At 41.4% G+C, this 23,576-nt stretch overlaps 1 protein-coding gene across 2 annotated transcripts in view; it reads left to right on the plus strand.

Annotated features, from left to right (window-relative positions):
• Positions 1–23,576, plus strand: part of LOC149465883 (lysosomal protective protein-like) — a 68,051-nt gene that overhangs the window by 12,538 nt on the left and 31,937 nt on the right. For both annotated transcript variants that reach the window (XM_089673416.1, XM_089673417.1), the window contains 4 exons: positions 4,251–4,342; positions 6,458–6,542; positions 12,795–12,880; positions 17,553–17,625. In XM_089673416.1, coding sequence (XP_089529542.1) covers positions 4,251–4,342; positions 6,458–6,542; positions 12,795–12,880; positions 17,553–17,625 — 336 coding nt within the window. The remainder of the gene's footprint in view (positions 1–4,250; positions 4,343–6,457; positions 6,543–12,794; positions 12,881–17,552; positions 17,626–23,576) is intronic.

Raw genomic sequence — 23,576 nt, forward strand, 5'->3', positions numbered from 1 at the left:
GTCCCAAGCATGTTTGAAGCTATTTACTGTTGACTGGCTCACTACCTCTGCTGGAAGTTTATTCCAAGCATCAACTACTCTCAGTAAAATAGTATTTTCTGAAATTAGTTTTGAACTTTCCTCCAGTTACTTTAAGGTCATATCCCTGTGTCCCGGCGGTACCCTACAGGACAGAGGAGAGTGGTCTTATACAGATGAACTTTATTTTATCTTTGTTCTTTTGAGTGTTTTTATACCTATCCATTAAATGTGACAACAATAATCTGCACTTCGTTTTTGGCGCCTCCTTTTTTCTCTCTTTATTTCTACATGCTCTTTACCTTTGACCTTTAGTTATATCACTTATATATAGAATAAATAGAACAGAGCACTTGTGACCAGGGGCCGACTGACAACTCATGGGGCCCCCGGGCAATAGGGGATCATGGGGCCCCTGTGTCCTTGCCCAAACTCAAAAAAGCCTATGAACCAGGGGCATCTCATGGGGCCCCCTACTGACCCCAGGCCCTCGGGCAGTGCCCGAGTTTCCAAATGGTCAGTCCGCCCCTGCTTGTGACTGGTCTCTGTTCCAGGTGAACCCCATTTATAGCCACACTCTGGTATCTATCCTTTAGCCAGCTGCATATCCACTGTATCACCCAAGGGCTAAGTCCTAGCTTCTACAACTTTTGTATTAGATAATTAATCATCATGTGGAACTGTATCAAATGCCTTGCTGAAATAAAGATATGATATGCCCACAGCACCACCCTTGTCCAAAACATTGGTAATATAGTAAAAAAATCCAATCGGATTAGTCTGACATGATCTGCCCTCAGTAAAGCCATGCTGCTTTGGGTCCAGCAAATTGTGTGTTTTTAAGTTATCAACGATCCTTCTTTTCAGACGTGATTCCATTAACTTTCACAAAAATTTGGTTTACCCCAACCTAAATAATAATCTTAAATGATTTTTCTGTCACCCTAGATGCAAAAAGTTCCACTTTCTCCCCTGAAATTCCAAAGTCAAGATAACAATCTCTCGGCGTCTGTGATAACCGCAAATCAATGTGAATTCGTGCTCCTAAAATGAATCCACCTTCCTACAGGCATTTTTTATATCCATGTGTACCTCAAAAAGAATATTCTGTATAGTGCATTACCCCACAAAACATTAGGGAATATAATAACCACCCAGTGCTAATAAAGTGACACGCCATTCAGTGACCACTTCTGTATTAAACACCTTTACCCTGTCAAAGCTTGTAAACTACTTTCAATCTCATAATAGTCCACAAAAACTGGTGCTCCAAGCTGTCCTTTCCTCTCATCAGTATTACCTCCAACAAAAAAAACATATAATAGTGCAATATCCTTTGGGATACCAAAAAGTGCTCCCCTTATTTTCACAGCATAAGTGTAATGTGAATCCTTTCCCCGTCACCTTACACACCATGCACCTTACCGGACTAAACAATTCCACAAGCATAAATGGCTCTCCTCATCCGATAATCCCTGCCCTGTTCAATCTCTATATGGCATCATGACATGGGTCAAAAAACAAGATCCTTATATTGTAGTGAGTCTTGGAAAAAGGGTCTAATTTATTAAAGTTATGCTTACAATTAAAACAGTGTTTAAACGCATTATCCTCCATTGTGGGGAACATGAATCCTCAGAAAAAAGTCAATCAGTGAATGAACCTCAATCAAGATGGCCGCTCCGCAACTTCCGGTCTACATCCGATGTCACGTCCTTGACGTGTTTCGTCACTTCCGACTTCTTCACCCTTTGTGAAGCATATAGCATATTCAACTGTGGCACAAGTCACATTGTAATTGAATGTTATTAAAAATGACCTTTCCTTTTCAATCTGCAGCACGGTCATTCTCTGTAAAATTCAATGCAATATGGCTACCTGGAGGCATTCTGTAAACAGAAAGTGTACAGAACGCCCACCAGAAACACCAATTCCTGCTTGTGCGATTGGCTTACTGATTTTCCCAGAAGTCTGCACCAAGATACAAGTCAGATTTCAGGCATCCCCTGCAACAAAATCATCTGTTTTGTTAAGATACTCCCAAAGGGAAATGATGTCTGTAGTTGCAAGAAAAAGTATGTGAACCCCTTGGGATTACGTGGAGTTTTGCATTAATTGGGCATAAAATGTGTTCTGAACATCATCTAAGTCACAACAATAGAAGAACACAGTCTGCTGAACATAATACTACACAAACATTAGATGTTGCCATGGTTTAATTGCACATAACATGTAAACATTCACAGTGCAGGGAGGAAAACATATGTGAACCTTTGAACTTAATAACTGGTTGACCCTCCTTTGGCAGCAATAACCTCAACCAAACGTTTCCTGTAGTTGAAGATCAGACCTGCACAATGATCTGGAGTAATTTTGGACCACTCCCCTTCACAAAACTGTTTCAGTGTAGCAATATTCTTGGGATGTCTGGTGTGAATCGCTCTCTTAAGGTCATGCCACAGCATTTCTATCGGGTTGAGGTCAGGACTCTGACTGGGCCACTCCAGAAGGCGTATTCTGTGCTCTTGCAGTCATTTTTACAGGAAGACCACGCCTAGGGAGAGTAGCAACATTGCTAAACTTTCTCCATTTGTAGACAGTCTGTCTTACCGTGGACACATGAACATCAAGGCTTTTGGAGATACTTATGTAACCCTTTCCAGCTTCATGTCAGTCAACAATTCTTGATCGTAGGTCTTCTGAGAGCTCTTTTCTGCGAGGCATGGTTCACATCAGACAGTGCTTCTTGAAACCAGTAAACCCAAAACAGGTGTGTGTTTTTTAAGGGCAGGACAGCTGTCAGCAACACATCCAATATCATCACACTGATTGGAGTCAAGGTTGGCTCACTCCTGGCTCCAATTAGCTCTGGGAGAAGTCATTAAGCTAGGGCCTCACATACTTTTTCCTCCCTGCACTGTGAATGTTTACATGTTATATGCAATTAAACCATGGCAACATCTAATGTTTGTGTAGTATTATGTTCAGTAGACTGTGTTCTTCTATTGTTGTGACTTAGATGACGTTCAGAGCACATTTTATGCCCAATTCATGCAAAACTCCACGTAATCCCAAGGGGTTCACATACTTTTTCTTGCAACTGTAAGTCTAAGTTCACCCCTATGCAGTTTGCATTTGATCCTTTTCTGCAGTGCGTTTTGTATTTTTGCACATGCGTTTTTTGATGTTTTTGGTGCATTTTGCATTTCTTTTTCTTGTTACTAGGCAGAATAAAATGCAAAATGGGCAGCACAGTGGCTAAATGGTTAGCACTTCAGCTTGGCAGTAGGGTCATTGCACCAGCCACAGCACCTCCTGCCTGAAGTTTGCATGTTCTCCCTGTGCCTACGTGGGTTTCCTCCGGGTACTCCGGTTTCCTTTCACACTCCAAAGACATGCTGGTAGGTTAATTGGATCCTGTCTAAAATGGGCCTTGTATATGAATGTGAGTTAGGGACCTTAGATTGTACACCACTTGAGGGTTAGGGACTGATGTGAATGTACAATATATATGTAAAGCACTGCGTAAATTGACGGCGCTATATAAGTACCTGAAATAAATACATAAATAAATGCATCAAAAACACATAACACATTCACTACATGCTTTTCTGCAGCCTCTCCATTAAAGTCTATAGAACCAAAAACGTGACGTTTTGCATTTAAAAAAGTCCCTGACCCTTTCCAAAAAAACGCATCGGGCGAAAACGCGGAGATGTGAACCTGTCCCATAGGAAATCATGTTAAATGGACTGTAGTGCATTTCTGCAAAATGCAGCAGAAAACGCTTAGGTGTGAACCTAGACTAAAGGGATGCAGACCCTTTCAATTTTCCTTATTAGAGCCATGCAGGTGCAGCAGCTGATTGATAATTATAAAACTGCTCTAGTACAGATTCACTCTGCACATGGACACAGACAAACAAACAGCTATCCCTTCTGAATAACAAAAGGTAGGAATCTGCAACAAAGTTTATTAAAATCCTTGCAGTGTACATAAATCACCCAGAGGGGAAGGTTTTTTTTACTCAACAAAAGTGGAGGTATGAGCTGGCATTTGGTAAATCCAGGAGCTCTTCATTTCAGAACAGTATGACTTTTTAAATGTTTTAGGTTATTGCTTATTAAATATAAAACCAGTGTGCCCTCAAAGGTACAATTTACTTAAAAAAAACCAAAAACACAAAGTGATATAATGATGCTAATTATTAATTATCTTTTTTGTATTTGAAGGGTATTGCTATAGGAAACGGACTGACTAGTTATAGAATGAACCATGACTCTCTTATGTACTTTGTATATTATCATGGTCTAATTGACACAGAGTAAGTGAAACATTTCTTATAATCTTTATCTTGTTCACATGCATTGCCATTATTTTCCTCCCGACTGTCTGCACAGACATAAGATGGCACATTTTCATTGACTTCTCATTGATGCTGCACAATTTTTGGGAACACTTTTCTCACTTTGGGGCCAGATTTCTCACCAGGCTACATAGGTCGGGACCTAGGGCAGCATGGCTGGCAGGGGTATTCAAAACTGCCTGGCCACTTTAAATTTCGTGCATGCGGGCTTGTCAGGAATGGACTTGCCAGTGGTGGTGGGACTCACCTGCCTTGTGGGCTGCAGTACCAGGGCTGGCCAGCGGGTGCTCTCAGCAACCAGAGGCTCACTCCTGCAATGAGCCATCACCTGAGGCTGATTACAGCAGGTGTATTTAAGGAATGGCCAGGCCTGTGATCAGGGCCTTGGTGTATGTTTCCCATAAGCCCCTGTACCTGCATCCTGTCTGCTTCCTGCCTGATTCTGATTCTGCTTTAATCCTGACTCTGCATGAACTCTGCCTGTCCTGACCTCGGCTATTCCTGACTACGCTTCCGCCTGCTCCTTGTACCTTGCCTGCCTGTTTGCTACCGACCCGGCCTGCCCGACTACGTTTAGTATTGTTCTTATTGTTATCTTTTGGAGTTTTGGTTGCACTGTGTTTATGTTTAGTCTTGCACTGCGTTTATGTATTGTTTTATTGTTTTATGTATTGTTTAGTGTTTTATGTATTGTTTAGTCTTTAATAAATTGTATTGTTTATACTATACCTGGAGCCTGTGTTTCCCTGTGTCAGTCCACACATTTCTGGTCATATCCGGATCCCTAACAGGGCTATTTAAACTGAACTTGCAGATGACGTTGGCAATAGGCGTATCACTTTGGACGTGCATGCGCACGAAACGTGTTAGGTGGAGCCGCCATTTACTGACATCATGCCGCCCCGCTGCCGATGGCCAGAGCGGTGGCCAACTTGGTACACTTTTTATGCTTTTTGATTTCTGTCTCCACCTGGATACTTTTTAATGTTCCAATAAAATACTACACTACTTGCAACTTTATTGGCTCCTGTGGTGAGCTATTCCCTCTAGGACAAGGGCTGACATCCCCTCCAAGTGCCCAGGAAGAATTTGGTCTGGATTAACCCTTTGGCCGGCTTCCATTCTCAGATGTTTAATGCTTGATTGCCTGTTACCAGTTTTCATCTGGTGAGTGTACATCTGAGAGAGGTGGTGGATTTTTTTGAGTGATCATCAGCACATTTGCACTCTGCACCTTAATTATACTGCGCCTCATGGTTTCATGGACAATTGCTTCCATTTATGGATATTTGACTATATAAATAGCACGTCTAACCACGGACATTGATGTAGAGTTTTATCCTTTTTATATATCTCAGATTTTATATGTTTATTGTAACATCATTTACTACTGCACTTTACTTCACGGATCACCACGAACATGATTGTATTTAGATTCTGCCCGTGATACACTTTATTGTTTGACTTTTGCTTTTTGAGCTGTTTAGCTGATATTTTCATGCTTTTACATGATGCACTTTACTGTTTCACTTAGCTCATTACATTTATGATGCACTTTACCATATTGTTTGATTTTTAGATTTCGCATTTACAATGTTTTTTGCACTTTTATGTGTTGCACTTTACCATTCCGCAATCATATAAATATATATATATATTTTTTTTTTGCGCTGCACTTTCTTATATATACTTTAAATTTACTGTTACATATTTGATTAAAGTATAACTCCTATTTTAGTGGAGTTACAGGTAATGGGCTCCAATGCCCCTGATATGTATCCACTTTCCTACCCTCACACTCCAGAGTTGCCAATGTATGACCTGCTCAGGACTGTGCAGCCTCTTCATTAAAAGCTTCACCATCAAGCCTTGATTCTCCAGTGCAAATGAAAGGGTGCAGGGGGTTACGGAGCGCATCATGGTCCAAAAAGTTAGTGGAAGTCCATTAAATGTGGAGTTATACTTGAAAATTTAGAGCTAAATAATTATTCAATGTCCTTCTATTGATAGAAGAATGGGTTTATATATCACCCCATCCCCCACCTTATATATGACTCTTTGTCATTGCTCTAGATTGTGGTCAGATATGCAGTCTGCCTGCTGTAAGGAAACAAAATGTAACTTTATGGACCTGAAGAATCAGCAGTGTGTGCAAAAAGTGAGTATTACAGCTACTGTATCTTAAGAATCGTTAAAAGGATAATATCTTATAACATTAAGTATATATGACCCTTATGAGCACAAGACCCTGATTATTTCATGTGTTGACAGCTAAGGAAAATTATTGGGAGAAGATGTCAAAAGAGAAAAAATGCCATCCAAACTGATACGGTAACCGTATCTTAGCAATATCTCCGACTCACTTAAGTAGAAGTGTGGATTATAAATCTAAAAATACTGGAACACAGAAAAAATGGCAGTTGACTAGTGCATGACCGCCTAGAAAGCGGTTAATTAAATCCCATGCGGAGTAATATTCACTACAAAAAATGAATGCAATATTGTATTTATTCGATCACATGGATCATAGAAAAGGTTGACATTGACATGGTGAACATGTTGCAATCATATTAAAATCAAAGAATTAAAATGAAAGAACCGTTCGGCGTCTTCAGAAACGGCTGTATAGGCAAGAAATGATCCATATGAGGCAATGGAATTTCCTTTCTGTATTCATCTGCAGTAAAGTTCCATATTGTGTATCCCAGTGAAATATAATTCTTCTTTGACTGTTCCTTCATGAACAACACAGTAAGACTGGATGAACTCCTAGGGATTTAATAATGGAAAATGATGAATACAGAGGAAGCAGGAGATGATCACTTAGTCATCAACCTGATAGGATGCACATACTCAAATAAACGGGTTATTACTCTCCTTTACCTTCTTTGTGGCTGTGCCATCATGAATGTATAATTGGTATTAACCATTTGCCGCCCAGCCACTGTAGATATACGGCGGCAGGGCGGCACTGGCAAGCAAAACCACGTTTTAAAACGTGTGTTTTGTAAACAGCTAGGGGGCACGCGCGAGGCACGCAGCCGCCCTATCTGTCCCGCCGATCACCGCCGCAGATGTGAGTCGCCGGGTCAGAGCCGGTCCTTAGCGGCTATCTCCCGGCGATTGGCGGCAAACAGTGACAGACAGCACAGCTGCAGTAGCTGTGCTGTCTGTCACTTCCCTGTCAGCTCGAGGATGAGCTGATCGAGAAAGAACAGTTTCTCTTTCTCGATCAGCCTTGTCCCGCCCAGCACACACCCCCGCCCCCTAGTAAAACACTCCCCTCACTCCTATAACCCTTCCCTGCAAAATAAAGTTAACCCCTTCCTCCCCATTGCCATTAGTACAGTGTCAGTGTTTTTTTTTTGCACTGATCACTGTATTAGTGTTTTTGTGGATGTCAGTGACCCCAAGTCAGTACCCCCCAATGTCAGAATGTCCGCCGCAGTCCCGCCATAAGTCGCTGGTTGCTGCCATAAGTCCCTGATCGCCGCCATAATTCGCTGATCGCCGCCATTATTAGTATAAAAAAAAACCTAAAAATCCCAGTATCTTTCCCGCCATTTGTAAACGCTATAACTTTCACGTAAACCAATTAATTTACACGTATTGGGTTTTTTTTTAAGAAAAGATATGTCGCAGAATGCATTTTGGCAGAAATTTATGACTAAATTTGATTTTTGATTTTTTTTTTTACTGGACATGTTTTATAGCAAAAAGTCCAAAATATTGTTTTTTTTTTCCTCAAAATTGTCAGCCTTTTTTTTTATAGCGCAAAAAATAAAAACCGCTGAGGCAATCAAATACCACCAAAAGAAAGCTCAATTTGTGGGGAAACAAAGGATGTACATTTCATTTATGTACCGTATTGCATGACCGCGCAATTGTCCGTTAAACTAGCGCAGCGCTGTATAGCAGAAAAATGGCGTAAATTGCAGTATCTATACCATAGTTTGTAGACGCTATAACGTCCACACAAAGCAATCAATATACACTTATTGGGATTTTTTTTACCAAAAACGTAGCAGAATACATTTTGGCCTAAATTTATAACCAACTTTGAGTTTACTATATATTTTTTATAGCTGAAAGTAAAAAATATTGTTTTTCTTCAAAATTTTTGGCCTTTTTTTGTTTATAGTGTGAAAAATAAAAAGCGCACAGGTGATCAAATACCACCGAAAGAAAGCTCTATTTGTGTGAAAAAAAGGACGTAAAGTTCGTTTGGGTGCAGCATTTCATGACCGCGCAATTATCAGTTGAATTAGTGCAGCGCCGAGTAGCAAAAAGAGGCCTGGTCATTAAGGGGGGTAAATCCTCTGGAGCTCAAGTGGTTAAACCTTCCAGGATGACCACCACAGTTGGAAATGAATCCACAATTGCAAGTGATTCTAAAAGTGAATAAATGTGAATAGTCAAAAATAAATACCAGTGATACTGGAATATAATAAAAATAAAATAATGTGAATTACCATAAAGGAAATCAGAAAAAATTCCTTCTCACTGGAGATGTGACAAAAAAAAACCCTATGCTGTGAATAGTTAGGTGAAAATCCAGGATAATCAATACGGATGTTCCAAAAAGGTCATACAGGCATCAATAAACCCTTTTGTAAATACCCCTCTAGGAGTTCCAAAAAATGCTCTTAATAAAGAGTTGGTGCGGTTCCTATAGGGAAGTATGAGACTAATGTCCCGTATCACTGACTGTATAGAACATAGTATATAATGTATACCAATTAGAGTCCAAAAATTCCCCTCAGAATAGGGCTTTAGGCAAATCTATTAGCGCATGGGATGTGATTCTCGTTAAAAAATTGCGGTCTAAAGTGACTCAGCTAAACACACTGTTACTTGTCACCGGTGGAAGTGAGCTGTGTCACTTAAATCGCCAAAAAGGCTCCTTAACCACTTCCTGTCCGGACACTTTTACCCCCTTCCTGTCCAGGGCAATTTTCAGCTTTCAGCGCTATCACACTTTGAATGACAATTGCGCAATCATGCAACACTATACCCATATGAATTTTTTACCATTTTTTTGAGACAGATAAAGCTTTATTTTGGTGGTATTTATTCACCGCCAGGATTTTTATTTTGTTTGCTATATAAATGAAAAAGTCCAAAAATTTTGAAAAAAGTGTTTTTCTTATAAAATTTTGCAAATAAATAATATTTTATCATAAATCTTGGCCAAAATTTATTCCGTTATATTTTTAGTAAAAAAAAAAAATACGCCAAATTAGTTATAACCAAAAATTATAATTTTTAAACTTTTATTTTACATTTTTATTTTATTTTTTTATATTATTATTTATGTTTTTTTTTTTTTTTACATACCGTCACCCTAGCAGTACAGTGTCACCTTGGTGATGAAGATTTTTTTTTTTTACAGTGATTGCTTTTACACCCATATAGGATGTAAAAGCAATCATTTCTCTTTCTCTCTGTCTGCATTCTTGCAGCCATTGAGAAATACTGTGTGAGCTGTGATTGGTCAGAGCTTGTCACATGGTACAAGGCTGTTGTGACTAGCCTTGTACCATGTGACCTCTGTGATCATTCACAGATTTCACACGTAGTAAGCAATGATGTCACAAGTGACATCTTGCTTACTACTTTGCATGTGATCACTGATTGGCCAATCAGTGATCACATGATCGCGACCTCCTACAGAGGTCCCGTCCGACGATCGGTGTTTCACTGTGTCCGGTGCACCGGATTGCGGGTGAAATAGCGGGTGCCGTTTATGAACGACTACTCGCCCCTGGAGTGCCACCGCCCTACCGTTTAAAAACAGCAGGCGGAAGGCAAGTGGTTAATAACAATTGCCTCGTCATATTCTGTGTTGCCTCATGCTTATCCAAGATGGAGCTGCATCGCTTGCTTCTTTTCCCCTCGTGGATACCGCAGCCTATGAAGACGCCGAGCGTGATGATGTCATTACGTTGATGTGTTTCGTCCGCCAATCATCGCAGACTTCATCAGAACTAGTAGCGGGCAAGTCATCCATTGCCTTATATAGTGCCTTAATTGCGCCTTTTTAAACTGCTTATGTCGCCCTCTTGTGTTGAAATGTCATTACTACATTAAAATCAGAAATCCCATAGGAAAACATATGATTGTGGAAGAACATTAGGGAAATGGCCCAATTTAAGTAGAATTTGCTCCAATTAGTGTTCAGACTAAATTTTAAATAAAATATATTCCCATATTGTCAAATAGTCTTGTGGGCATATTAAATCTAATCTAATAGATTCTTTCTCCTTACTTAATTCAGAAAAACTTTAAAATTAAGTTCTGTATTTAAACCCTGTGGCAATAATGTACTGAGAGTATATATCCAGTATTTTTCTTTTTGGAGGAGTACTTTATCAAAATCACCCCGCCTTCCATCCCTTCTATTCCTGTTACATGACACAACTCAATAATTTGGATTTTCACACCATTTTTGTCTCAATGACAATGGTCAATTAGATGGGGTGAATCTCCACAGTGGGGACACAGACACAAGAATAAGTCTGGCAGGGTTGATAACTCTTCCCTACTTTATGAAAAATAAACAAAAAACTGTTCTGGCATTAAATTGATATTTTCTATATTTGTGCCACTATTTATATACATTTTTTTTACAATTAAACATTTAATACAGGCTATACCTGTTAGACTGTGTGTTCAGAACATTAGGGCCCTTTCACACCGCTCCAATGCAAAAGCTCGGTAAAACGCATATGTGTTTTTTATGCAATTTTGCTGCATTTCTGGTGTATTTTCTAGGTGCCAATTAGCCAGCATGCGTCTGTTAAACTTGGACACATGACTCAAAAATAGCACCAAAAATGCATTTTTCATACATTCTTGACCTGTTTTCTATTCATTTCAATGGGGACTTGTGTATTTGGTGCTGTTTTGAAACCCGCACCAAAGATGCAGTAAACAGGACTATTCAAAATGCACTGCACCCGCAGCACATTGGGGTAAAGAGTCCCATAAGATTTAAAGAGATTGCATTTTTTGCTGCATTTTTAACACGGTAGAAGCACAGCAGAAATGCACCAGTGTGAAAGCAGCCTTAGGGCTCATGTACACGGGACGTTTGGAAAACACTTCTGAACGATGGAAACTGACTGCTGGAAAACGTAGGTTAAAAAACGTCTGTTTAGCCACACGTGCATACAGCGTTTATGTGTGCTTGTGTTTAGAAGCGTTTTTTAAAGATAACAGGAGACCTTCCAAATGCCCAGAATGCACTGAAAAACAGTAAAAAATTAACTATTTCAGACATTTTGAGAGAAATAGAGAGAGCAGAAGCAGGGAGAGCAGTATGTGTTTAAATGACTTGTCTTTTCTGGTTGTATTCACTATGGATCCCATCATGAGCAGAATGCAGCACCTTCTACCATTTTTTCCTTCATGCAAAACCTGGAACTGACTGCACTGGTGTACCGGGTTCATTTGAATACATGAATGCATGCATTTCTGATGATGAAAAAAGGCTCTGGACAGCATTTGGACATGGAACAGTTAAAAAACGCTTCTAAACACAAACGCTGATAAACGCGGTTAGCCACATTTACAAGCATTTGGCATTTGAAATGCTGATAAAATCTACTCCTGAATGCAAGTTTTGTGCGTTCAAAAAAACAGCTATAAACTCAACTGCCTGTAAACGACTGTGTGTACATGGACACATAGGAAAACATTAGGGAGAGTTCAGGGGCTGCTGAAAAAAATGCAGAAAAGCTCCTGAACATCATTTTATCAGCTGCACTGTGCATGAGCCCTTATGGGTATTGCAAAGGGAGAGTAGAGCAAAAACTGTTTGCTTTCAGACTGTTGCTCACTATTGTTATATTGAAAAAAGGAAGATGGAGAGGGGAAGGAAAGGGGTGCAGGGACAATCAGCTTATGTGGCTGATTTAGCTGCATGTGAAAATTAGCCTTGTAAAGTTGCTTAGTGGGCCCTTCATAAATAGGAAATAAAATGTACAGCAAATATCTACAGAGTTGGTTTACTTTGTCACTGACAGTCACCCATTTGAAAAATGTGTGACGGAAAGCCATTATGAGGACATACTGTATATATGCTACACTACTTTAAGTAGTAGGAAACTAAAAAAAAAAGCTTTCCTCCTGCTTCCCATGATACATTTCAATAAAATAAACAAATTTTTTAGTTATAGGTTTACTTCTACCAGGTGCCTGGGGCAATTGCTCCTTTAGCCCCATTATACATGTGACTCTGCTGTTAGCACAGGCTCCAGTGGTGTGGAAGCAGCACTCAGTAGGAGGAAGAGTTATCTGCAGACACTCCTCACTAGAAATGTGCAAAGTGGAAGTGTTTCTTTAATCGTTAGACATTTTACATAATGTTATTTCCTAGGTTTGTAAATGGCCGATGTTCTTTTTCTAGATGAGAATTGCCAGTGTCGGTTTTCATCAACTGAATATATATAATTTGTACAAGCCATGCGAAAATGGGGAACCCGGACAAATTAGGTACTTTTCTTTATCTGCATTTTTTGACCTTTTGGTAAAGCCAGGACTTTTTTTTTTTTAAATCTATGTCTCTGCTCAGCTATGTGAATATGTAATTTTCTCTTCATAAAGAAGGATTTCAAGTGAATAAAGTATGTTAATGGCTCTTACTAGCTTTTTGTTTTTTTATGTTTTTTTGTTTAAAAGACCAGTAAGCCTCAAAGCAATATTAACCCCTTCACGCCTAAGGGTAAAACAAATCTAAATGCCAAAGCACAATTTTGAAATGTTGACATGTGTTAGTAAAACCGTACATATCATCTCAACTACTTTGTACATCCAGATATCTCCTGATTTTTTTTTTTTATGATCAAAGAAAAACTGGCCCAAAATAATAAAAAAAAATATATTTTTTTATTTAGCTGTGTGTTTCTTCTTACTACCATAACCTACCACCAAAGAACAACCCAAAATAAATTCTCCAGCTCTTGACGATCGCAGCGATACCATATATGTTAACTTAAATAAAGGAATGCGCTAAAACCACAAACTATTCCTAATTTAGTGTAGAAACATTAGTGCAAAAGATATATATATCTATTCTCAATTAATATCAAAAAATATCAAAATTATGTGCAAAACTATTTTTTAGTGCATAAGTAATTTAAATAATTAAATTTGTGAATATAAAAAAAATGTCCAATTCTGAATTTCTTCAAATGCCCAAACAAATCCTTTTCAAATTCAGGTGCTCTCAAAGAAATTGTGCCAAAATCCACCACCAAAGTAAAGTTGGGTAACTCACCAGAGCTCCATGCTGATCAATCTCTAGATCAGCAAAAAACGCTTTTTGCTCTGGGAGCAGATGCAATAAATTAACTGCTCAGGTGTGATGATCAATAGCTACACAATCATCCATAAGGTAGGTATCCACCACTCAATATAATGGTTCCAGGAGCATTATATCACTCTCTTTTTTTATATCTCTCCACCGAGGTCATGTTTGGGAATGAAAGAGAAAATCATGGTGCAGCCAGTTTTTTTATAAAAGTATCCAACAATTTAATAAAGATTTAAACTCACAAAAAGGGTGTCTTCACCGACACCAGTATAACAGCATAAAACAGCAAATGGTATAACAAGCCCTACTAGTTTCGTCATGAATGACGTCTTCAAGGGGCGCCCCAGACCGCCCCTAGCAGGGCTTGGCTTGCTGGATGTTGACGTCTGTGGAGAAAATTGAGTCACGAGCGCTGTAGTGAGTGTGCGGGGAACAGGAGACTGTTATACCATTTGCTGTTTTATGCTGTTATACTGGTGTCGGTGAAGACACCCTTTTTGTGAGTGTAAATCTTTATTAAATTGTTGGATACTTTTATAAAAAAAACTGGCTGCACCATGATTTTCTCTTTCATTCCCAAACATGACCTCGGTGGAGAGATATAAAAAGAGAGAGTGATATAATGCTCCTGGAACCATTATATTGAGTGGTGGATACCTACCTTATGGATGATCACACCTGAGAAGTTGATTCATTGCATCTGCTCCCAGAGCAAAAAGTGTTTTTTGCTGATCTAGAGATTGATCAGCATGGAACTCTGGTGAGTTACCCAACTTTACTTTTGGTGGTGGATTTTGGCACGATTTCTTTGAGAGCACCTGAATTTGAAAAGGATTTGTTTGGACATTTGAAGAAATTCAGAATTGGACATTTTTTTTATATTCACAAATTTAATTATTTAAATTACTTATGCACTAAAAAATAGTTTTGCACATAATTTTGATATTTTTTGATATTAATTGAGAATAGATATATATATCTTTTGGACTAATGTTTCTACACTAAATTAGGAATAGTTTGTCGTTTTAGCGCATTCCTTTATTTAAGTTATAGCACTAAGAAATTTATTTGGTTTCTTTGAGGTGGAATTGCTGCTTTAAAGTATTAAGGGTGTGGCGCTTTTATTACACTTGTGATACCATATATGTGTATGTTGTTTGTACCCGTAGTACAGCCACGACCCATCTTCAATGCTCTGACTGAGGGAAGGAGGTTGTTGCTAAAAATCTCACAATAAATGGCCCCATTCATCCTCTCCTTAATACAGTGCAGTCGTCCTGTCCCCTTCGCAGAAAAGCACCCCCAAAGCATGATGTTACCACCCCCATGCTTCACAGTAGGGATGGTGTTCTTGGGATGCAACTCATCCATCATTTTCCTCCAAACATGACGAGTGAAGTTTAGACCAAAAAGTTCTACTTTGGTCTCATCTGACCACATGACTTTCTCCCATGCCTCCTCTGGTCATTGGCAAACTTCAGACGGGCCTGGACATGTGATGACTTGAGCATGGGAACCTTCCGTGCAATGCATGATTTGAAACGACCCCTCCATGATTTCTAAGTGGGAGAACTTGCAAAATCGCAGGGTGTTCAAATACTTCTGTTCCTCGCTGTATCTTTTGGAATTATGGCCAAAAAGTTCAACCTTGGTTTCATCAGACCATAACTCCTTTTCCCACATGCTTTTAGGAGACTTCAGATGTGTTTTTGCAAAATTTAGCTGGGCTTGGATGTTTTTTTTCATAAGAAAAGGCTTCCATCTTGCCACTCTACCCCATAGCCCAGACATTTGAAGAATACAGGAGATTGTTGTCACATGTACCACATATATATATATAAAAAAAACCCAATAACTTATATATAAAAAAAACCCAACAACTCTCCAACCTGTCCTGGGAGTGGTACATCTGGGAGTGAGGCGCATCCAAAAAGAAGTCACTGCAATAAAAACCCTCACAATAAAGGATGAAGCATTTCAATGGCAGAATATGTTTATTGGACATAAACAAAAAACAATTCAGTGCATAAACCCATCCAACCCCCTCCCCCCCACAACACACCCTCACCCAAAGCGACTCCCCCTACAACATAGGAGCCCCCCCAAAAATGGGATCCCACCCCAGCACCCCACCCTCGCCACCCCCAGGTCACCTCCAACCCCCAAAGAGATCTCCCCCCTACACACACCCCTAAACCTCCCAGGAATGGAGGGATCTGGGTGAAATAGTCCAGTCCTCCTCACCTCTCCCTGTCCTCCTTCACTATGCTGATGGAAACTCCCTAGAGACTCTGCTGTGATATATTCTGATAACAGATTCTCAATGAGCCAACAATTGTAGACCAACCAGGAGGGGGCACCCACACAGCACATTGTTTAGATTCATCCCAGGTGGGATGAAGAGGTGGAACATAGTGTGATGATGTAGATATATAGGCATGTCAGCCATCCAATCCTTAGCTAGTCCCTGAAGAAGCCACGGTTAGTGGTAGCTGCGAAACGTGTAGGCGGAAGGGATTAAGTCTTCCTTCCACATGCAATCCCCTGCTGAGAAACCAGAGTGCAGGCCGGATCTCCCGACCCGCTGTGTGAACACTGCATACTGTGCTGCAAGCTGTGCGGTTTCATCCCTGGATACCGCTACCTGGGACTGCATGATCACTTGTTTTACTCTACCAGCATGGATGTCCTGAGATCCACATGGGGAGACTGTTCCATTTATCTGTTGCATTGAGTGATGGACTTATTCTACGGCCTATGGACTACAGAGTCAATCAGCTACCAAGGTTTAGGCTGGACCTGTATAGTGCCGACTTTATGTCCTTTATGAAGCTCTGATTACAGTGATGTGAATAAAGGATTTGAGCATACCATATGCAGTCACAAGCAAACTTCTATAGGCACTTTTTTGCTTTCCTCTATAGGAATATTTTGTGGAGTGGACACAATTACTGGCTCATTGAGAATTTGTCATCAGCACATATCACAGCAGGGTCTCTAGGGAGTTTCCATCAGCATAGTGAAGGAGGACAGGCAGAGGTGTGAAGAGCTGGACTATTTCACAGGGATCCCTCCATTCCTGGGAGGTTTAGGGGGGTGAGTAGGGGGATCTCTCTGGGGGTTGGGGGTGACCTGGGGGGTGGCGAGGGTGGGGTGCTGGGGTGGGATCCCATTTCTGGGGGGGCGGGGGGATGGATGGGTTTATGCTAGAGACTCAGAAACCCATGGCCAGTAATTTTTGACAAGAAGACCTGTGTTTGGGATAAAAGATGACCTGGCAGCAATTCACCGGCTTAGGACATAGTGTGAGAGCAGAGCAGTGTGGACATCACCACGAAGAAAAACCAGAACCTCACATATGAGATGTAGCTCTTCCACTGCACACAGCAATCACAACACACAACTGGAGACATGCAGGTCCTCTTTGTCAAGGCATTACTACAGTAATAGCTGTATCTTGCAAGGATTGCTGGCCTTTGGGAGGCAAGAGGTTTCTTTGAGGGATGGATACATCTTTTGTATGGACGTCACCATGGTGCCCTGTACTCCGTGTATTGATGCATGACAGTGCTGCATCGAGGCTTCAACCTCAGACTACACACCATGAAGAGAAGGCTAGACAAGACCCTCTGCATTATGTGGCTGGCCTGAAAACAAGGAAAGTAAAGAAGAAAAAGAAGAAAATTCTGCCTGGGAAAAAAGGGGAGGGGGAGGGGGTCCTGAAGGGAAAGGGTGTTGTTGTTAAAAAAAAAAAAGTGCTGTCTAATTTTTCATGCTTTATTGTGCTCTACCATTTCCAATGGGACCTTAGTTTCTAATTGTAACAGAAAATATATCTTTTATTTCCTCCAGGGATTTAGGAGACCACGTTGTAGCATACCATCCTGGTGTATACAACCCTGAAATCCATTCCCGTTTCCGTGCGGTAGGTGCCCAGACTTAACATAAATAAATCTTACCATTTCCAGGTATCACAGAAAAATGTATGCATGCTTCTGTATGTCCTTTTGATTATAGTTCAATGAACTGCCTGACCACCACAGGAATACTGCTACAGGGGAGCTGTGCAAAGTCACGTATCACGTGATTTTGCATTTCCGGGTAGGTGCCATCATTGGTGGCTTCAGCTGTGGATCAGCGGGTCCGGACCGGTAATTCCACCGCTGGCACCCGGCAATCGTTGAGTATCACTGATGGGAGAGAGGTCTCTATGTAAATAATACAAATCTCTCTTTGATATGGTTGCTCAGCCTAAGTATCTTCATCTTTTATTATTATAACGTTTTAATATTTTTATCATGTTGCAGCTATTATTATATGTATTTATTATACACCGTGTTCCAAATTATTATGCAAATGATATTTTTCTCATTTACCTAAATAATTGATGTAAATAACAGTCAGCATAATTCTCATGTTATCAACTATTAAGAGTACAATTCAAATTTTATTGAACAAACCTCCTAATGATAACAATGTTCCAAATTATTCCGCAAAGTAAGTTTCAAAACACTTTATAGGTTGTAAAGAACTGAAAATTGTCATTTGTTGTGTTTGCAGCATATTTACTGAAATCAAAAGCTATTTCAATCAAACTTTTAACAACATTTTAACTTTTTAAACATTTTAACGGGTCACGTTACATTGTAACATAGGACCCCTTATTTGATAGCAGCTTCACAAGTCTTGCATCCATTGAACTTGTGAGTTTTTGGACAGTTTCTGCTTGAATTTGTTTTCAAGATGTCAGAATAGCCTCCCAGAGTTGCTGTTTGGATGTAAACTGTCTCCCACCCTCATAGATCTTCTTTTGCTTGAGGATGCGCCAAAGGTTCTCAATAGGATTGAGGTCAGGGGAGGATGGAGGCCACACCATGACTTTCTCTCCTTTTATCCCCATAACAGCCATTGATGCAGAGGGATTCTTTGCAGCATGAGATGGTGCATTGTCATGCATGAAGATGATTTTATTACGGAAAGCATAGTTCTTCCTTCTGTACTAGGGAAGAAATTGGTCAGTCATAAACTCCACATACTTTGCAGAGGTCATCTTTACACCTTCGGGGCCCCTAAAGGGGCCGACCAGCTCTGTTCCCATGATTCCAGCCCAAAACATGACTCCCCCACTGCCTTGCTGACGCCGCAGCCTTGTTGGAACAGGGTGGCCGTCCACCAACCATCCACTACTCTATCCATCTGGACCATCCAGGGTTGCACGACACCATCAGTGAACAGGACTGTTTGAAAATTAGTCTTCATGTATTTTTCTGCCCAATGCAGCCGTTTCTGCTTGTGAGCATTGGTTAGTGGTGGCCGAATAGAAGGTTTATGCACAGTTGCAAGACTCTGGAGGACTCTACACCTTGATGTCCGTGGGACTCCAGAGGCACCAGCAGCTTCAAATATCTGTTTGCTGCTATGTAATGGTATTTTAGCAGCTGCTCTCTTGATCTGATGCATGGATCTGGCAGAAATCTTCCTCAATGTGCCTTTATCTGCACAAACCCGTCTGTGCTCTGAATCAGCCGCAAATCTCTTATTAGTGCGATGATCACGCTTAAGTTTTTGTGAAATATCTAATGTTTTCATACCTCGTCCAAGGCATTGAACTATTTCACTCTTTTCGGCAGCAGAGAGATTCTTTTTCTTCCCCATATTGCTTGAAAATGGTGCTCTGCTTAATAATGTGGAACACCCTCCTTTAGTAGTTTTTCCTTAAATTGGGCTCACCGGCCAATCTAACTATCACAGGTGTCCGAGATTTTTTCAGTGATCAAAAGAGCCCTGAGACACAATGCCATCCATGAGTTACACTGAAAAACAAAATATTTAATCTTTGTGACACTTAAATAGAATTTGCATAATAATTTGGAATGCGGTGTATGTTATTTATGTGTATGATTTATATGGCATTTTTCTGTACATATGGTTTTCCTGTGAGCTTAAGGGGACGGGCTTGGTCATAAATGGCATTGGCCGCAGACATTTAAAGCATGACTGACCTGTATTCAGGATGGCCATAGCTCTGACGAAAGGGATTCACCCCCGAAACGCGTCAGATGGCTGACTGTATTATCAGTCGGACACTCTGCCATTCATATGGCCATCTCCATGGTTTTACAGGCTTTACATACAGTTGCAAGAAAAAGTATGTGAACCCCTTGGGATTACGTGGAGTTTTGCATGAATTGGGCATAAAATGTGCTCTGAACGTCATCTAAGTCACAACAATAGAAGAACACAGTCTGCTGATCATAATACTACACAAACATTAGGTGTTGCCATGGTTTAATTGCACGTAACATGTAAACATTCACAGTGCAGGGAGGAAAAAGTATGTGAACCTTTGGACTTAATAACTGGTTGACCCTCCTTTGGCAGCAATAACCTCAACCAAACGTTTCCTGTAGTTGCAGATCAGACCTGCACAACGATCTAGAGTAATTTTGGACCACTCCTCTTCACAAAACTGTTTCAGTGTAGCAATATTCTTGGGATGTCTGGTGTGAATCGCTCTCTTAAGGTCATGCCACAGCATTTCAATCGGGTTGAGGTCAGGACTCTGACTGGGCCACTCCAGAAGGCGTATTCTGTGCTGTTTCAGCCATTGTTTTGTTGAATTACTTGTATGCTTTGGGTCATTGTCCTGTTGCATCACCCATCCTCTGCGGAGCTTCAGTTGGCGGACAGATGGTCGTACGTTTTCCTGCAAAATGTCTTGATAAACTCTGGAATTCATTTTCCCATCAATGAAAACAATCCGTCCAGGCCCTGAGGCAGCAAAGCAGCCCCAAACCATGATGCTCCCTCCGCCATGTTTTACAGTGGGGATGAGGTTTTGATGTTGGTGTGCTGTGCCTTTTTTTCTCCACACATAGTGTTGTGTGTTCTTCCCAAACAACTCAATCTTGGTTTCATACTCTTTTACAAACTTCAAACGTGCTGCAATATTCTTTTTGGACAGCAATGGCTTCCTCCGTGGTGTCCTCCCATGTACTCCATTCTAGTTTAATGTTTTCCTTATTGTAGTTGTGTCAACAAAAATGTTAGCATGTGCCAGAGATTTCTGTAGGTCTTTAGCTGACACTCTAGGATTCTTCTTTACCTCATGCAGCATTCTGCGCTTTGCTCTTGCAGTCATTTTTACAGGACGACCGCGCCTAGGGAGAGTAGCAACAGTGCTAAACTTTCTCCATTTGTAGACAGTCTGTCTTACCATGGATACATGAACATCAAGGCTTTTGGAGATACTTTTGTAACCCTTTCCAGCTTCATGCAAGTCAACAATTCTTGATCGTAGGTCTTCTGAGAGCTCTTTTCTTCGTAAAACATGGGCTTTACCACAATGCACCTTCTCTATGTGCGCTTCATTGAGGTGCCAATAATTGTTAATAGTACCCGCACACACCATAAAGTAGAGTTCAACACATGACAGGCTGCCCTAACTTAACCACTTCATATGACGACCTGGACTTGAAGTGGAGATATATTGATGATGCTTGCAGCTACAGGCATCATCCCGGAATTTTTTTGTTTGACCGGTAATGTAAGATCAATCCTAGAGGCTAATTAACACCCCCTCCCGCTGCTCTCTTGTGCCTTCCCATGCTCTCCTGTGCGATCAGGGAGCCCGAGACTGACGCTGGCACTATCACGAGCTTACCATAGACTGGAATGTCCCCGATCATAGAAACCATATTAGAGATCGGAAGCGCTGGGTATTTTGTCCCTTCCTGTTTCTCCAGATGCCAAAAAAGTCTTTTTTAGCTTGGGAAAGCATCTGATCACACCGATGTTGGTGTGATCAGATGCTTTTAAGGGCAAAAGAGAAATCTGGCGTCTAATAGACCCCAGATCTCGCAGTAAAGAGTTCATGTCACTGCATATTGTTATCATAAAGGATGTTTGCATTCCTTGTGGTAGCAATAAAATTTATCTTAAAAGAAAAATTTAAAGAGACCGTTTAAAAAAAAAACGTTAAGTCCCCCCCCATCCCCCTGTGCTCACACGCAAAGGTGAACACATACTGTATGTAGGTTGTGTGTGCATATTTAAATGTGAGGTACTGCCGTGCCAGCATGAGACTTCCTGTGTAACTCTAAATTGGTAACCTGTAAAGGATTTTAAAGCCTTGCCTATGGAAATTTTTAGGTACCATAGTTCAGCATTTGTTATGGACCAACCGGCGGTAGCCTCTAGCGCTCCACAGACTGGGATTCCCCAGGGTGCAGAATCTAAGCCGCGACCTGCTTGTTCACCAGGGCCCCTGATGGTGGGGATGCACTTGGAGCAGGCCGAAACCAGGTCGCGGCCCCTGGGTGCAACCAGCTGTGGTAGAAGCACCTGCTGGTGGTACGCAGCAGGTGTGAGCCTGATGTGAGGAGGCGGAATGAGCGAAGTCAGACAGACCAGGTCGGTAACGGTGGAGGCAGGATGGTACAAGCGGCAAGCAGAAGGATAAACGGGTCACAGGCCAGGTTCAGTAACAGGAGATCAAACGTACAGGATTAGACAGGAGAATGGTCAGACAAGCCAGGGATCAGAGCAGGAGACAGTCAACGAATCAAGGTCAGGCAGGGTCGGCAACAAGGCAATCTCTCAGGAACTCAGAATACAGGAAAAGACCATATGGCAATTTGAGCACAGTCAGATCCAGTTTAAATAGGGCGCCCTGTGCCCCCATTGGTGCCAGGCGCGCGTCCGCGAGTGCGCATGCACAAGTGCCGTTGCTGTTGCGGGCGCCCAGGTCCTTGTGCCCGCACGCTAGTGCGCCCCGGCATACCGCGCATGCGCAGACCTGCGCGCCGCAGTAAAGCCTGGGGTCCCTGACAGCATTGTTCACCAGGCTTATGCAATTTTAAAGTGTGACATGTTTGGTATCTATTTAATTGGCATAACATCATCTTTTCTATTTTACCACACAATTTGGTTTTATATTGTCTTTATGTGCACTAAAATTAATGAAATTGTGTTTTTAAAAAAATATTGTGCCACATCTAGAGTATGATGTCTAGTTCTGGTCCCCAATCCTCAGCAGAGAGGTGCTGGAACTGAAGAGAGTCCTAAGTTAATAAGGGGGCTGGAGGCACTGGCATCCCTGGGGGGATGCGGGCCACACCGGGTGACACCATCACAAGGGGTGCAGGGGCAGGATGCCAGCAGAGCTTCTGGGCTCTGTGAAGGTCCTGGCCAGATATTGGGGTGATCCCGGATTCCTGGCACAGTGACAGCTGCCCCCGGTGTAGCGGTAGCATGAGTATCCTGTGAAGATATGTATCCCCTGAAGCAACTGCACATGTGCCGGTTTCAGGCCGAAGAAGCCGATCGCTGATCTCCGACTTTAGTACAGAGCTGCCACAGTTAACCCTTTACAGGCTGAAAACCGTTGAAACTGACCCCGGGAATCACTATGGGTTGCAATATCCGTTAACCCCATATAGGTTCAACCTATACGGGGTTAACTGATCTTGCAACCCATAGTGATCCGCGGGATCAGCTTCAGCGGTTTGCAGCCTGTAAGGGGGGTTAACTGTGGCATCTCTGTGCTAAAGTTGGAGATCGGCTTCTTCGGGCTGAAACCGGCACATGCAAAATTGCTTTAGGGGATACATATCTTCACGGGATACTCATTTTACCGCTACACTGGCACTGCTCCTTCCTCTCTTGAGGGGTGACACCACGTGTTACCGCACCGTGTGACACCAACCCTAGGGATGCCTCTGACTGGAGGACCTCCGTTATGAGGAACGATTACAAACACTAAACTTAGTCTCCCTAGAGAAGAAATGCTAGAGAGGGGATATGATAGAGATATTCAAGTATTTTAATGGTGATTCTAGTATAGGGAATAAACTATTCAGTCTCTGGGAGTAAGAG

The sequence above is a fragment of the Staurois parvus genome, unplaced genomic scaffold (genome assembly GCF_062004578.1).
Source record: "Staurois parvus isolate SC_StPar_1 unplaced genomic scaffold, SC_StPar_1.0 ptg000137l, whole genome shotgun sequence".
NCBI classification, from domain to species: domain Eukaryota; kingdom Metazoa; phylum Chordata; class Amphibia; order Anura; family Ranidae; genus Staurois; species Staurois parvus.